Here is a 13,634-nt window from a genome sequence, read left to right on the forward strand (position 1 = left end):
TGTGCTCATAACCCCATGTGGCCTCTCAGTATACCAGCACACAACAAACATAACCCAACAGAAAAGTTTCTACCAATCAGATATACAGAAAGAAGGAAAAAACAAAATAAAGAAACAAAAAACAATAGATAAAGAAAAGAAAAAGGAGAAACAAACAAACAAACAAAATAGCCTTGAAGGCCAACCAGATGACTCAATCCGATGAACTGAGTCGGATTCCTGGATCCCATGGTAGAAGGAATGAACTGACTCCCAAAAGTTAGCCATTCTTACACCCATAGGTATATGTGTGTATGCACACGCAACACACACACACAGAGACACAAATAATAATAAATAAAATAAAATTTTAAAAATTGAAAATAAAATAGCCTTGAAGATTTATAATCATACCTTTTTCTTGAATCTCCAAGGCCTGGCACATTCCCAAAAGGACATGTAAAACCTGCAAAAGTGCCTCTAAAATCTGCAACAATCAAGGACACAAAACAAACCTGTTACCAAAACTGGATACTACAAAGTTCAGTCAAAATTTGAAGGAGCTTTAGGCATTATCTTGACTGAGCCTGTCCATGCCCCCACAACAGCTGTTCTATTGCTAACATCAGGGACAAAAAACTTCTGATTCTGACCATGCTGCCTCCCTGGGGCTTGTATCTGGTGGTTTGGCCATTTTTCCTTCATTTTCTCTAACAGGTGATGGGTTCTGACTAAAGGGCTTAGTTCTTTTTAGTTTTACTCTGTAGGATCATAATCTTCATGATACTATGTCTTCTACTTACTACTGTACAACAGAGTAATTTTCTACATCTGACTTAGAAGTGTGGGGCTCAGAACACACATATGAATATTCTAGGAATACAGGAACACATGCAGAATAACCCCACATTTATCAGAGTCTAGACTTCTTTGTATGGGCCATTATTTATTTTTATAAACACTTCAGATTCTTGATGAGAACTCTGAACCCTTGGATTTAAGGGTTTATCTCACGTGAGGGATAGTCTCTCCTCCCTCAGCAGAAGATATTCTCCCACTTCACCCCCTAAACTGCTGCCTTTTCTGACTTTAACTGAGGAAAATAATCCTTCATTATCTGCTACCAGTAGTGAAGGAGATACCAGACAAGACAATGCTGATGTCCCTCAGGGCCCACCTCTAGATCTATAACCAGACTAAAGGCTTAACAGGCTCCTACAAGGGAGAGAGAAAGTGTGGTTGATGAGAAGGTGTGTGGGCTATACAATGCTCAATGCATTTGCTGATTCATTCAAGCAGAAGTCTAGGAAATGTTAAGTCTCAGATAGTCTATCAGGCAGTCCAAATATCCAGAAATGAGCATAACTAAACTATAGGAGGGTTCCTGGAGGTTATATAAAAGTCAGCCTTCTAAAGAAACTTATGAAACTGGTTTCCATCTGCCAAAAGGAGTCATTTCCTTTACCTGTGGCAGAGGGAACTATGGTTACCTGTGGTGCCTACCAGCAAATCAAAGCCCATGCTGGCATCCAGGCTCTCTCAACATCACAAGTATCTGTTGTTCATTTCAAAGTCCATGCTAGCATCCTTTTCACCTCCTCTTCTAGCCTAAGTTCCCTACAGCTCAAGGGCCCCTCCCCCTTCCCCACCACATAGCACACCACCTGCCCTAGGTACTCATCCTCTGAGACCCTGCTGTTCTCATGATGCTTTGTCCATTCTCTCACAGACAGCCCTGGATGAACACACTACTCTCTAACTCTCTAACTCTCTCTTGCCATGCTGTATTCTCTCTCTCCCTTCTCTAATAAGGTATATGTATGACAATGGATTTTCAAGAGTGTGGGGTAATGGGGGAAGGAACATAAAACTGGATCAGACTGAGTTTATTAATATGGGCTCTCTGAGTGGAGAGTCTAGGTTTAATATGGAAGTTTCACAGCTTTAAAAAAACATAGTCAAAAGTTTGTTTGAATGCTCGCTTCGGCAGCACTTATACTAAAATTGGAACGATACAGAGAAGATTAGCATGGCCCCTGCGCAAGGATGACACGCAAATTCGTGAAGTGTTCCATATTTTTTTATATACTCATGTTCATTTAAGAAAATACTAGTAGTGATGTATTATTTTTAAGTATACAGCTAATATGTTTGGAGTTATTTAAAATTTATATTGAGAAAAATGTATTTTCACTATTGCTGTAGACGAGCATCTACATAAGACTGTTAAATCGATTGTTGTTTTATATCAAACAACTTTTATAATGCTTATTTTTATTGTTATAATATTTTATAAATTTTAAGGAATACGACACAAAAGATATTGTAGGTATTGAAGGAGGGTTCTATGGGAGGAGCGTTGGTACAAAAGGGGAACAAGAATGTGATTCAATTCTATTTAATTAAAATATGTTTTTAAATGTTAACAAATTCAGATAAATTGAAATCATGTAACTTTTCTGATAATGCAATAAAAGTTAAAAAAAAAAAAAGTTTGTTTGAATGGTTGGCTGAAGTGTTTGTCAAGGTAGCCTACTGAAAAGGAGTTGGAAGTGCCTGATATCCCTTGGCTTAGAGTTGATGAAGGGAATTGAAAGCCCAGGAGAATTGCAATGCTAGAGTAGGTTCACTGTGTAAATCCTAATCCTCCACAATGGAAAATCCCAGAGGACATGCCTTCACTTACATTTTATAAGATGCAAAATGGTGAGAGGGCATTGAATTACCAAAGACAAGATGATCAGACTTAGTGTAACAGGCATGCAAACTCTCTGCACTATTGCTGGGAAGAGACCCCATGACCACATCAACTCTTATAAAAGAAAACATTAAATTGGGGCTGGCTTACAGTTTCAGAGACTCAGTTCATTAATATCAAGGCAGCAGGCATGGTAGACATGGTCCTAGAGAAGTAGTTGAGAGCTACATCCATAGGCAGAGAGAAAGAAGGACTAGGCCAGGCTTTTTGAAACCTTAAATCTCACTTCTAATGACACAGTTCTTCCAACAAGGCCACATTTCTTAACCCACATTTCTTAAATAGTGCAACTCTTGATGACTAAGCATTCAAATGGGGCCATTCCAACTCAAATCACCACAGAGTATAGACAAAGCAATGTCTGTAAGGCCTAACTTGTAATGGTCAGCATGGGCAAAGTGACATGACTCCTATGGACCTTTGGGTATTTCTATGATAAAATAGATAAGAAGCCTATTGTATTTGTTTGTTTGTTTGTTTTGTTTTTGAGGCAGGGTTTCTTTGTGTAGCACTGGTCCAGAACTCACTCTGTAGACCAAGCTGGCCTCAAACTCTGACATCCACCTGTTTCTGCCTCCCAAGTGCTGGGATTAAAGGTATGGGTCACCACTGTCCTGCTCCCATTTTGTTTTTTGAAGACAGTCTCCCCTGGATCTGGTGCTCATTGACTAGGCAAGGCTGATGTCTTGACTAAGCTTTCTCTAAAACCATTTTACTCTTTAAGATATTTATTTTTTATTCACTAGTGTGTATGTGCATGAGTATTTTTATGTGTGCATATAATGGTGAGTGTGAGTATAGGCACATGTGTGCCAAGACACATAGGCAGAGGTCAGCACAGTTTCGGGAGTTGGTTCCCTCCTTCTACCATGGCCCCTGTAACCACACTCAGGTCATCAGGCTTATTTGGAAAGTGCCTTGATCTAGTCAGACATTTCTTCAACCCTTTTGAGTTTTGTCTTGTTTTGTGTCAGGGAAGTGTGTGGACACAGGTGGTCATTTTAGTGTGTGTGCAAGTATGTGCAGGTATGTGTGTGTCTGTGAAGGCCTGATCAACATTTTCTTTTATTGTTCTCCATCTTATTTCTTGAAACAGTCTTTTACTAAACCTAGAACTCAGCAATTCACTAAGGATAGTTGGCAGGTAATCTCCAGGGAGCCTTCTCTCTGCCTCCTCAGTGACAAGAGTGCCGACACATGAATGCACATCATACCCATACACACAAGAAGAAATAAAAACTTATCTTTTATGAGCAGCTTCAATAGAACCTAGAGGAAGAAAGTGAGCACCTCTGCCTTTCTCTGTGTACCTCTGGGCACATGTGTGTGCACTTTCATTGGAGGCCTGAGATTGACATTGGGAATCATCTGTCATTGTTCTCCACCCCCCCACCCCCTTTTGTTTTTTAAGATAGTGCTTTTTTGTGTGGCCTTGGCTGTTCTGGAATGAGCTCTGTAGACCAGGCTGGTCTTACACATGGCATGCTGAATGAGGTAAGACTCTCAGATCCTAAAAATACCTAAAAGTATCACAGTTGAAAAGTACTGCTATTAATAGCATCAAGTGAAGGGGCTGGGGAGAGGGGAGAGGGTAGTGTGAAGGCAGTAGGATTGGAGTTCAAATTGTCAGCACCCATGAAATAGCTGGGGATACTGTGCGTGCACTGCCTGTAACAGCAGCTTTAGGGTGCAGCCAGGTGAATCACTGGCACTTGATGACTAGCTAGACTAGCCCAAATAGTGAGCTTCAGGCTGGGCAGTGGTGGTGCACACCTTTAATCCCAGAACTTGGGAGGCAGAGGCAGGCGGATTTCTGAGTTCAAGGCCAGCCTGGTCTACAGAGTTCCAGGACAGCCAGGACTACACAGAAAAACCCTGTCGTGAAAAACCAATTAAAAAAAAAAATATATATATATATATGCTATATATATATGGGATATGTGTGTGTGTGTATATATATACATATATTCAACTCTGTCTTGAAAAAACAATTAAAAAATATATATATGTATATAAGGGATGTGTGTGTGTGTGTCTGTGTGTGTATGTGTGTGTGTGTGTGTGTGTGTGTGTGTGTATAGTGAGCTTTAGGTTCAGTGAGAGACCCTGTTTCAAAAAGGTGGAAAAGTGTGGAGATTTGGCTCAGTGGTAAAGTGCTTGCTGAGGAATAGAGGCCTTGAGTTGAGTCCCCAGAATTAATAAATACATGAATATATAAACACATACATAAACATACATACATACATACTTATATACATACGGGATTTTTATGCACAAGAGTGAAAAGTTCAAGAGAAAAACACCCAATGTCCTCTTCTGGCTTCTGCATGTGTATACATGTCTGGGTAACAACATGCATACATACACTATATAAAATCAACACAATTCAATCACATTTCACAGCCCTTTTCATCATTCTGGGAATCTCCCAATTAACATCTATATACAAGTACCAGATGCTTACCTCATCCCTAAGTGAGGGGTCCCTGCAGGCCACATCAGACAGCAAGGTCACCAGGCAGAAGCTGAAGCTCTCTGCAACTGGGAGGTTACCTGGAAGACACGAGGTATGGATGAGATGAGACACACTGGCTGCCTGATTCTGCATGCTCCTTTTCTCACACAGCCTTACACGAGCTAAGAAAGCACATGTGGTAGCTCAAGCACACAATCCCAACACTTAGGCAGCACAGACAGGCAAATCGGGAGTTCAGAATTATTCTCACCACATAGGGAATTTGAGGGCTGGCTGAACCCCTCCCTAACCCACCCTCATAAAAGGAACACACAGCAAAAAAAAAAAAAAAAAAAAAAAAGCTAAAAGAAGGCAAGGGCTTAGTTTGCTGATATTCAGTCCTATTTATCATAGACTCTTGCATTAATTTTCAGTTTTTTAAATTATACTTCCTGTGTGCAAGTGCACGCACCATATAACACATAAATGAATGACACGGCATGTGTGTAGAAGTCACAGGACAACTTCTCTTTGATCAGTAGAGTCAGGTCTTTCCTTCCTTCATGTGAGCCCCAGGGACTAAACTCATATTAACTGAATATGACCTTGAACTCTTGAGTTCTGTGGAATGTGTGCAAGGATGAATGTACCAGAGCATTCCTTTGGAGATTAGCAGATACTCTCAGGTGTGGTTCTTTACCTTCCACCTTGTTTAAGGTCTCTTTCTTTTGTGTTGAGCTGCATTTTCCAGCTGACCTGGCCTGTAAGCTTCCACAGGATTTTCCTGTCCCCACCTTCTACCTTGCTGTAGGAATGCTGAGATTTCTGTGGCCTGACTGACCAAATCCAGCTTTTACATTGGTTCTATGGTCTGAACTCTGGGCATCTGGCTTGTATGGCCACCTCCCTAACCCAACCTTGAATTTATGGTCTTCCTGCCCCTACCTCCTAAGTGCTGCTGGGATTACAAATTTGATAATGGGATTATTAGTAATAGATTATTTGGTGATGGATTATTAGTTCAATGCCTAGTTCATGTGGTGCTGGAGATAAAATCCAGGGCCTCAAGAATGCTGGAGGCAAGCATTCTAACAAATGAGCTATATCTGCAACCCAAGAGATAAATCTAAATAGAGTGTAAAGCAAAGGCTCATGAATATTAACCACCAAATACATAATCATATAACCTTTAGCAGAATGAAGCATACACAGGCACACATTCATATTGTGTTAGAGATTGACCCAAAGCTAGAACTACACACTTGACTATAGAATCAAATACCCTCAGCATGCCCATAAAAATTTAAGTCCTTCTCAAACTAAGCCTAACAGCAGGGAAATCCTAAGAAGCAAATAGGCTAGAAGAAGTACCTTAGTTAGAACACCAAACACTATGCATGTGCAGGCTTTCTGTCAGGTGTACCTTCAAATGTTAGAACTCCCACCACGGTTTCAATCACGCTTATCATGTGCTATTATAAGCAATGTGATCAGCCTTAAACTGAGTCAAAGACATACAAACACCTACTTTTTGATGGATATATTCTCAGTTTATGACAGTATGGAGTATATGGAAGATTATTAGAATTCTACTAGAATTTTAAAATGCCACCCAGGTACCTATGAAACCTGTGTGCATCAGAATCATTTTAGGGTTTACTATAATTTAGATTACACACTTTGGAAACCACTACTCTAGATTTTAGCATCATGAGTTATACTACCAAAAAAATAAAAGAAGAAGGCAGCATTCTGGGACTCGGGTAAGACTTTACCAAGCATGAGGACCTGAGCTTGATCCCTAGAAACTACATGAAAAGCCAGCATGGCAGCACACATAATTCCAGTGCCATTGAGGCAGAGACATCAAACAGAAGGATCCCTGAAGTTTGCTAGCCAGACAGCTAGCCAAGTCTTCATGTTGAGTTCCAAGATGGTTAGAGCCATCTTATCAATACACAGACACACATAGACACACACAGACACCGTCCCATTCCCTATACCCCTCCCAAAATATCTTCCCCATTACCACGCCCCCCCAAACTGCCACACATGCACACACACTCAGTAGTGAAGCACATAATTAGCATGCAAGAGGCTCTGAGTTCAATTCACATACAAATCCTATAAATTTATATATTTCTAACAATATTTCAAACATCAAATTTTTCTCTCTAGGGCTGGAGAGATGACTCAGAGGTTAAGAGTACCGACTGCTCTTTCATAGATCCTGAGTTCAATTCCCAGCAACTACATGGTGGCTCATAACTATCTATAATGAAATCTGATGCCCTCTTCTGGTGTCTCTGAAAAAAGCAATGGTGTGCTCATATACATGAAATAAACAAATAAATCTTTAAAAAAATTTTTTTCATTCTAACATAAATCTGTATATATAAAAGTGATCTTTAAAAGTTTAATTTTTATTCCTAAGTATATGATGGTTGTTAGGCCTAGAAAGATGACTCAGCAACTTAGACTGCACCCTGCTTTTGCAGAGGACCCAAGTTTAAGTCTAAGCAATGACCAAGCTCATAACATCATACTTCCAGCTCTAGAAGCTCTTGTGACTCTGAGGGCACTGCACTCTCATGCACATACCACACAGACATATCCCATCAAACATAACTAAAAATTAAAATGAAAAAGGAAGAGAATATCAATAGATTCTGAGACTGTACTTCTCAAACTAGGTAACAGTTATAAATACAATCTTCTATTTAATATGGTCCTTTGAACTGTGGAAACACTCATATTTTGAGGATTCAGTTTTAGGCATGGTGGGTAACTTAAAGGGCTAAAAATCTACAGATCAAGAGGTGTACAGGCACAACTGGGGATGTTTATGACAACAGCAAAATGTCTTTGGCAGAGTGAGACCATTAACAAGTCAGGGCAGCATCCTTATTGTGGAAAAAAACCAATGTCATTATCAACCCGTCAGGATACACCCAAAGGTTTTATATAAAGCACCACAGAACTAAATTCCAAAGAAACTTCAGTTTTATGGATATTCCAAGCTTATTGGGAGCTTCAGGGTACCAGGACACAAACATCAGTGTTGTAGCTAAAAGATAGGCAGGAAGGAAGGAAGGAAGAAAAGAAGGGAAGAAGAGGGGAGAGGGAGAGTGGACAAGGAAAAAGGAAATGTGAAGGAAGGCAGCAGAGAGAATGTGGGACATGGCTGTGACTTTCTCTTTGACACCTCTAGCCCCCAAAATCCAAAATAAAATACCAGTTTAAAAAAAATGTGCCCATGCACTGTGCTGGTATATGCCTTTAATTCCAGCACATGGGAGGCAGAGGCAGGCAGATCTTTGAGTTTGAGGCCAGCCTGGTCTATAGAGCTAGTTCGAAGACAGCCAGGACCACACAAAGAAACCCCGTGTCAAAAAAACCCAGATAGATAGGTAGGTAGGTAGGCAGCCAGGCAGATGGATAGATGAATGGATGGATGGATGGATAAAAATGTTTTAAAAATGCATATAAATTTATTCCATTTCTTTTTTTTTTCTTTTTTGCTTTTGTTTTTTGGTTTGTTTCTTTGTTTTTTTTTCTTTTGAGACTAGAGTTTCTCTGTGTAGCCCTGACTGTCCTCAAACTCAGAGATTCACTTGCCTTTGCCTCCCAAGTGCTGGGATTAAAGGAGTGTGCCACAACACCCAGCTTGAATTCATTCTGTTTCAAAATGTGCCAAAGCTCAACTGAAGCCCAGGGAAATGGCTCAGTAGGTAAAGCACTTTCCACCAAACTTAACAACCTGAGTTTAACCCCCGGAACCTATATGGTAGAAGGAAAAGAATCAATTCCTTAAAGTAGACCTCTGACTTCCAGATGCACACTGTGGCATACAAAATCAATTAATATAATGTTTTGTTTCTTGTTTTTGTTTTTGAAGACAGAGTTTCTCTATGTAGCCCTGGCTGTCTTGGAACTTGCTTTATAGATGAGGCTAACCTCAAACTCACAAAGATCCACCTGCCTGTGCCTCCCAAGTGCTGGGATTAAAGGTGTGAGCCATGCTGGGCATAATCTTTTAAAGTAGGAATTTAGCTGAAGGTTAACAGCAACAAAAATGATAGAACTATTTCTAGTGAATAGTTATGGTTGTGTCCCCAAGTCCATCTCACCCTTTTGGAATACCAAGATTGGAACATGGAGAATTGACCTTTCTCTAGAAGTGAATCGATTAGCTCTGAGGCAAAATGGTTGGTTTGGGGATGGACAGATGCAGATGGCCCAACTGTAGCCAGTGACACATAAGAATGAAAGTCTCTGAAGGTCTGAAAAGAACTTGCTCATTCCAGAAGAGTCAATGGAAAGCTGTAGGCTGTGCATCCTTCTCCCTTTACCCATGGGTTCTAGACTGCAGTGAGTAAGGTCAGCCACACTGCTATTGGCAATTAAGTTGTTCCACATCTTCTGAGACCAGTCAAAAGCTGTTTAATTTCCAAGTTGGTCTGCTTCTTTTCCTCTTTTTTTTCATTCAAGATAAATATCACACAAAATTACCTCTGCCTTTCCGAGCTGTGCTTTCTTCTACCCAATACACTTTTGGAAGACCCCTGAGAAGTCGAAGAAGATAAGGTACAATACAATCTTTGTGCTAAAAAAAAAAAACAAAACAAACAAAAAATTATATTTAATATGTGACTAGCCAGTTTTCTCACATAGATTAAGTGAGCCATATCTAATAATCTCAGATTCTTCAGGAATAATGTAAAGCACCCAGCCATTCACATGGATCACAGTCCAAAAGATATCACACAGTCTCCGCCCTGTGGTGTGTAATGTGCAGCCTAGTGAGCTTCTCTGAGGGAGAGGCCCAAGTGAGGGCCTCTCTAGAAAGTACTCAGAAGTACTTAAGTCTGCTGTCAATGGCAGGGGTACAGATCTCCCCAAAACACCTGTGGATCCTTGGGACCAAAGGGTCACTCACAGTCACAAGCCTCTGGACTTGACATTTCCTTTCTTCTTACCCCATATCCTCTTCCTCTACTGCTGTTAAATTGCGTGCTTTGTGTTCCCTCTTAGTCCTTGAAAGCTGAGCATCAGACTTTAATGGCTAATAACACCCAATGAAAGAAACGGCTTTCCTCCTAAATCATTCATTCATTCATTCATTTATATTTTTTGAGACAGGGTGTCACTATGTAGCCCTGGATAGCCTGGAATGCTATATAGATAGACCAGGCTGAGCTTCAACTAAGAGAATGAAATTTACTCTGCCTCCCAAGTGCTAGGATTACAGGTGTGAACTACCACCCTAGCTTGGCACCCAGCTTTCAAACATCTCCATCTGATGCCCAATAAACTAGAGACACTGATTATTCTAAACTTGTTCTAAATGCAGATTTATAAGCAAAAAGGAAAAAATCTGAAAATAATAAAAGGTAGTGGCTAGAACATCTGTCTAGGATCATAGGCACACAACTCCAAAGGGCTGCACTGCACTGCAGAGGAGGCACCGCTCTTCCTTACATGATGCAGTGGCTTTAGTAGTACTCAGGGAGTAAACCATCTCCACCGCTTGGGGCACAACTGTTGCTATGATAACTCAGAAGGGACATGAAGGTGGCCAGTGCATCCTGGATAGAGTCAAGCAACACAAACTAAAGTGAACCAAGATAAGAGACATGGTTCTTTGCCTTCTAGGGGTCTAATAAAGCATCCTGAGGTCCATCTGTATCCATGAGTGCAAAGGTGGAATAGGTAGTACAGGTCTGACCCCAGACCCCAAATTGTAAGAAACATGGTTTATACTTTTTTCTTCTTTGTCATCTTTAAAAAGTCAAGTACATGTTTGGGATATACAAGTAACTCTGTCAAGCGATGCATATATCAAAGATATTTATAAGGAACTCAAAACTAGAATGGTTGAGGATACAACTGAGTGGTACAGGCCCACCTAACATATGCAAGGCCCAGAGTGCAGGGACAAACGCCGCGGAAAAAGTCACATATTTGGTCAAAATATAAAACAGTGTGCGGACATGCCTGAAATCACAGCAGTGGAGAAACAACAGCAGGAGAACCTTCCTGCGTTCAGCCTGGTGTACACAGCTAGTTCTGGGCAAGTCTTACTAACAAACTAAGCCAGGGATATACAAGACTGTTACATAAAACAAAATAAATACTAATAAAAATGCTTACTTAAGTATTTCTAGGAAGTTCAGGCTAATCGTTTTAGATGAATATTCAAATATATAACATTCTTCTCCTAATAGAACAATTAAACTTAGAATTCAAAATTAGTATCTACAAATGATAAACAACATCCAATGGTCAAGAATTTGCTTCAAGGTGCTGGAGAGATGGCTCAGTGTTTAATAGCACTGACTGCTCTTCCAGAGGTCCTGAGTTCAATTCTCAGCAACCACATGGTGACTCACAACTGTCTGTAACAAGATCTGATGCCCTCTTCTAGTGTGTCTGAAGACAGATATAGTATACTCATATACATAAAATAAATAATTTTTTAAAAATTAAAAAAAAAAAGAATTTGTTTCAATTAGTGTTGCAATTGTGAAAAAAAAAAAGAGAGAAACGACAGTATATTATTTTCCATTGTGGTAACAAGGCTAGAGTTTAATCCCTATCAAAATATTATTAACTATACTCAAATTTTATTTCTATTTAGTTTTGATAAAGATGGTCTTATATGACTGATGAGCTATCAGCATTTTAACTGCTATAAAAAGCAAATGCATTTTAAATTAAAAATTGCATTTGTAAAATATGCAACTAGGTCTCAAAATAATTTTATCTTAGTATTATCCCTAAATTTTAAGATAGTTAAAAAACTTTATTATTTATTTTAAAGAATCAATAAGTTGGCTGGGCATGGTGACATGCACCTTTAACCTCAGTACCTGGGAGGCAGAGGCAGGCAGATCCCTGTGAGTTTAAGGCAGCCTTGGATACACAGTTAATACCAGGACCACCAGGCTATGTAAGAGATCCTTCCTCTAAACAATTTAGTTTCCTCAGATCAATGCCGCTGCTCCGTTTACCCCATCTCGCACATCCCCTCAGCACTTTGGTTAGGTTAGGACACACACTTCTAGTACTGTAAGTACTAGGAAAATATATGCAATATAAATGTGGATTCTCATTACTTCCCCTTCTACATTATAGAAATTATAAGCTTAGTAAATGCTTACCTGAAGATCAGACTCAATGAGAAAAATGCCCAATGCAATCACTGCATCTCTCCGTCTTTCATCTAGTTGGAAGATTCCATGAAAATCTACTGGGCACATGCAAAGCAGCTTTTGAACCTAGAAAATAAGATTTAGGACAAACACAAGAGATTGAAGAGATGGCTCAGCACTTAAAAGCACATGCTGCTCTTCAAGAGAACCTGAAATTGCCTGTAACTCTGATGCCAGGGGAATCTAACTCCTTTGGGTTTTGCAGGTACCTGTGCGTATACACATACATATAGACACTTAAAAATAATAAAAATAAGTCTTTAACAAAACAAAACAAAGGGTTGGAGAAATAGTTCAATGGTAAAGAGCACTTACTGCTCTTGCAGAGGATTGGGTTAGGTTTCCCAGCCAGCACCCACATGATGGCTCAGAACTAACAGTAACTCCATGGAGTTCCAGTGATTTGATGCCTCTTCTGACCTCCTCAGGTTCCTGCATGCTCATGATGCACATACATACACTCAGGCACATACACATACACAAACAATTAGAATAACAAACAATCAAACACATGGCTCCCCAGAACAGAAAGAAGAAACAAATCCTGCAGAAGTCCATGGAGTCAGAAAATCATTTCTCTTAAAAGAACACATTACAGTATGGTGACAATTTTGGAGTTTTGGTTTCTTTGAAAAACCCAGAAATATCATGGGAATGTGTTTTTTGTTTGGATCTCAGGTGTGGGATATGGGCTGCTGCAGACTTACTGCAGCAGCTGACTATGATTTGCCTCATGTTCTAGCAGAGGTGTGATTTTGCCAGCTGCAGATAGTGTCTGCAATTGTGTACCATTTGGAACTCTGGGGACTTTTCAGAGGATATATAAATACTAGAGCCCTGAGAGGTGGGGAAAATGGCTCATCAGTTAAGAGCACATATTGGTCTTGCAGGACCTACATTCTTTCCCCAGCACCCATATTAGGTGATCCACAACTGCCTTAACCCTAGGTCTCGGGGGACCCACATCTCTGACCTGTGTGGGCTCTGGCATTCATATATACACATCCATACACATGGTTAAAAGAGACTTAGCTCTCATCCTAGAGAAATGATACATTACCAGAGATCTCAGTTAAATAATATACAAAATAGAAGAGATTTAATTCTTCCTGTTGAAAATAAGGGAGTAGCTGGGCACTGATGAGCACGTACCAGTACTTTCAGCACATGGAAAGTAAAGGCAGGACTTCTGAGGCCAGCCTGGCAACAAAGTAAACTACTAGAAGAA

The 13,634-nt window shown here is 40.0% G+C and overlaps 1 protein-coding gene and 1 non-coding gene across 2 annotated transcripts in view; one reads left to right on the plus strand and one right to left on the minus strand.

Annotated features, from left to right (window-relative positions):
• Positions 1 to 13,634, minus strand: part of Pi4ka (phosphatidylinositol 4-kinase alpha) — a 119,265-nt gene that overhangs the window by 96,939 nt on the left and 8,692 nt on the right. The window contains exons 2-5 of the mRNA XM_031363273.1: positions 12,356 to 12,472; positions 9,705 to 9,798; positions 5,202 to 5,290; positions 394 to 466 (exon numbers count right to left, since the gene is read on the minus strand). Coding sequence (XP_031219133.1) covers positions 394 to 466; positions 5,202 to 5,290; positions 9,705 to 9,798; positions 12,356 to 12,472 — 373 coding nt within the window. The remainder of the gene's footprint in view (positions 1 to 393; positions 467 to 5,201; positions 5,291 to 9,704; positions 9,799 to 12,355; positions 12,473 to 13,634) is intronic.
• On the plus strand, positions 1,954 to 2,060 carry LOC116086780. Its single transcript, XR_004117121.1, has one exon. It is a non-coding gene; the product is annotated as a U6 spliceosomal RNA (small nuclear RNA).

Source organism: Mastomys coucha, unplaced genomic scaffold (genome assembly GCF_008632895.1).
Source record: "Mastomys coucha isolate ucsf_1 unplaced genomic scaffold, UCSF_Mcou_1 pScaffold12, whole genome shotgun sequence".
NCBI classification, from domain to species: domain Eukaryota; kingdom Metazoa; phylum Chordata; class Mammalia; order Rodentia; family Muridae; genus Mastomys; species Mastomys coucha.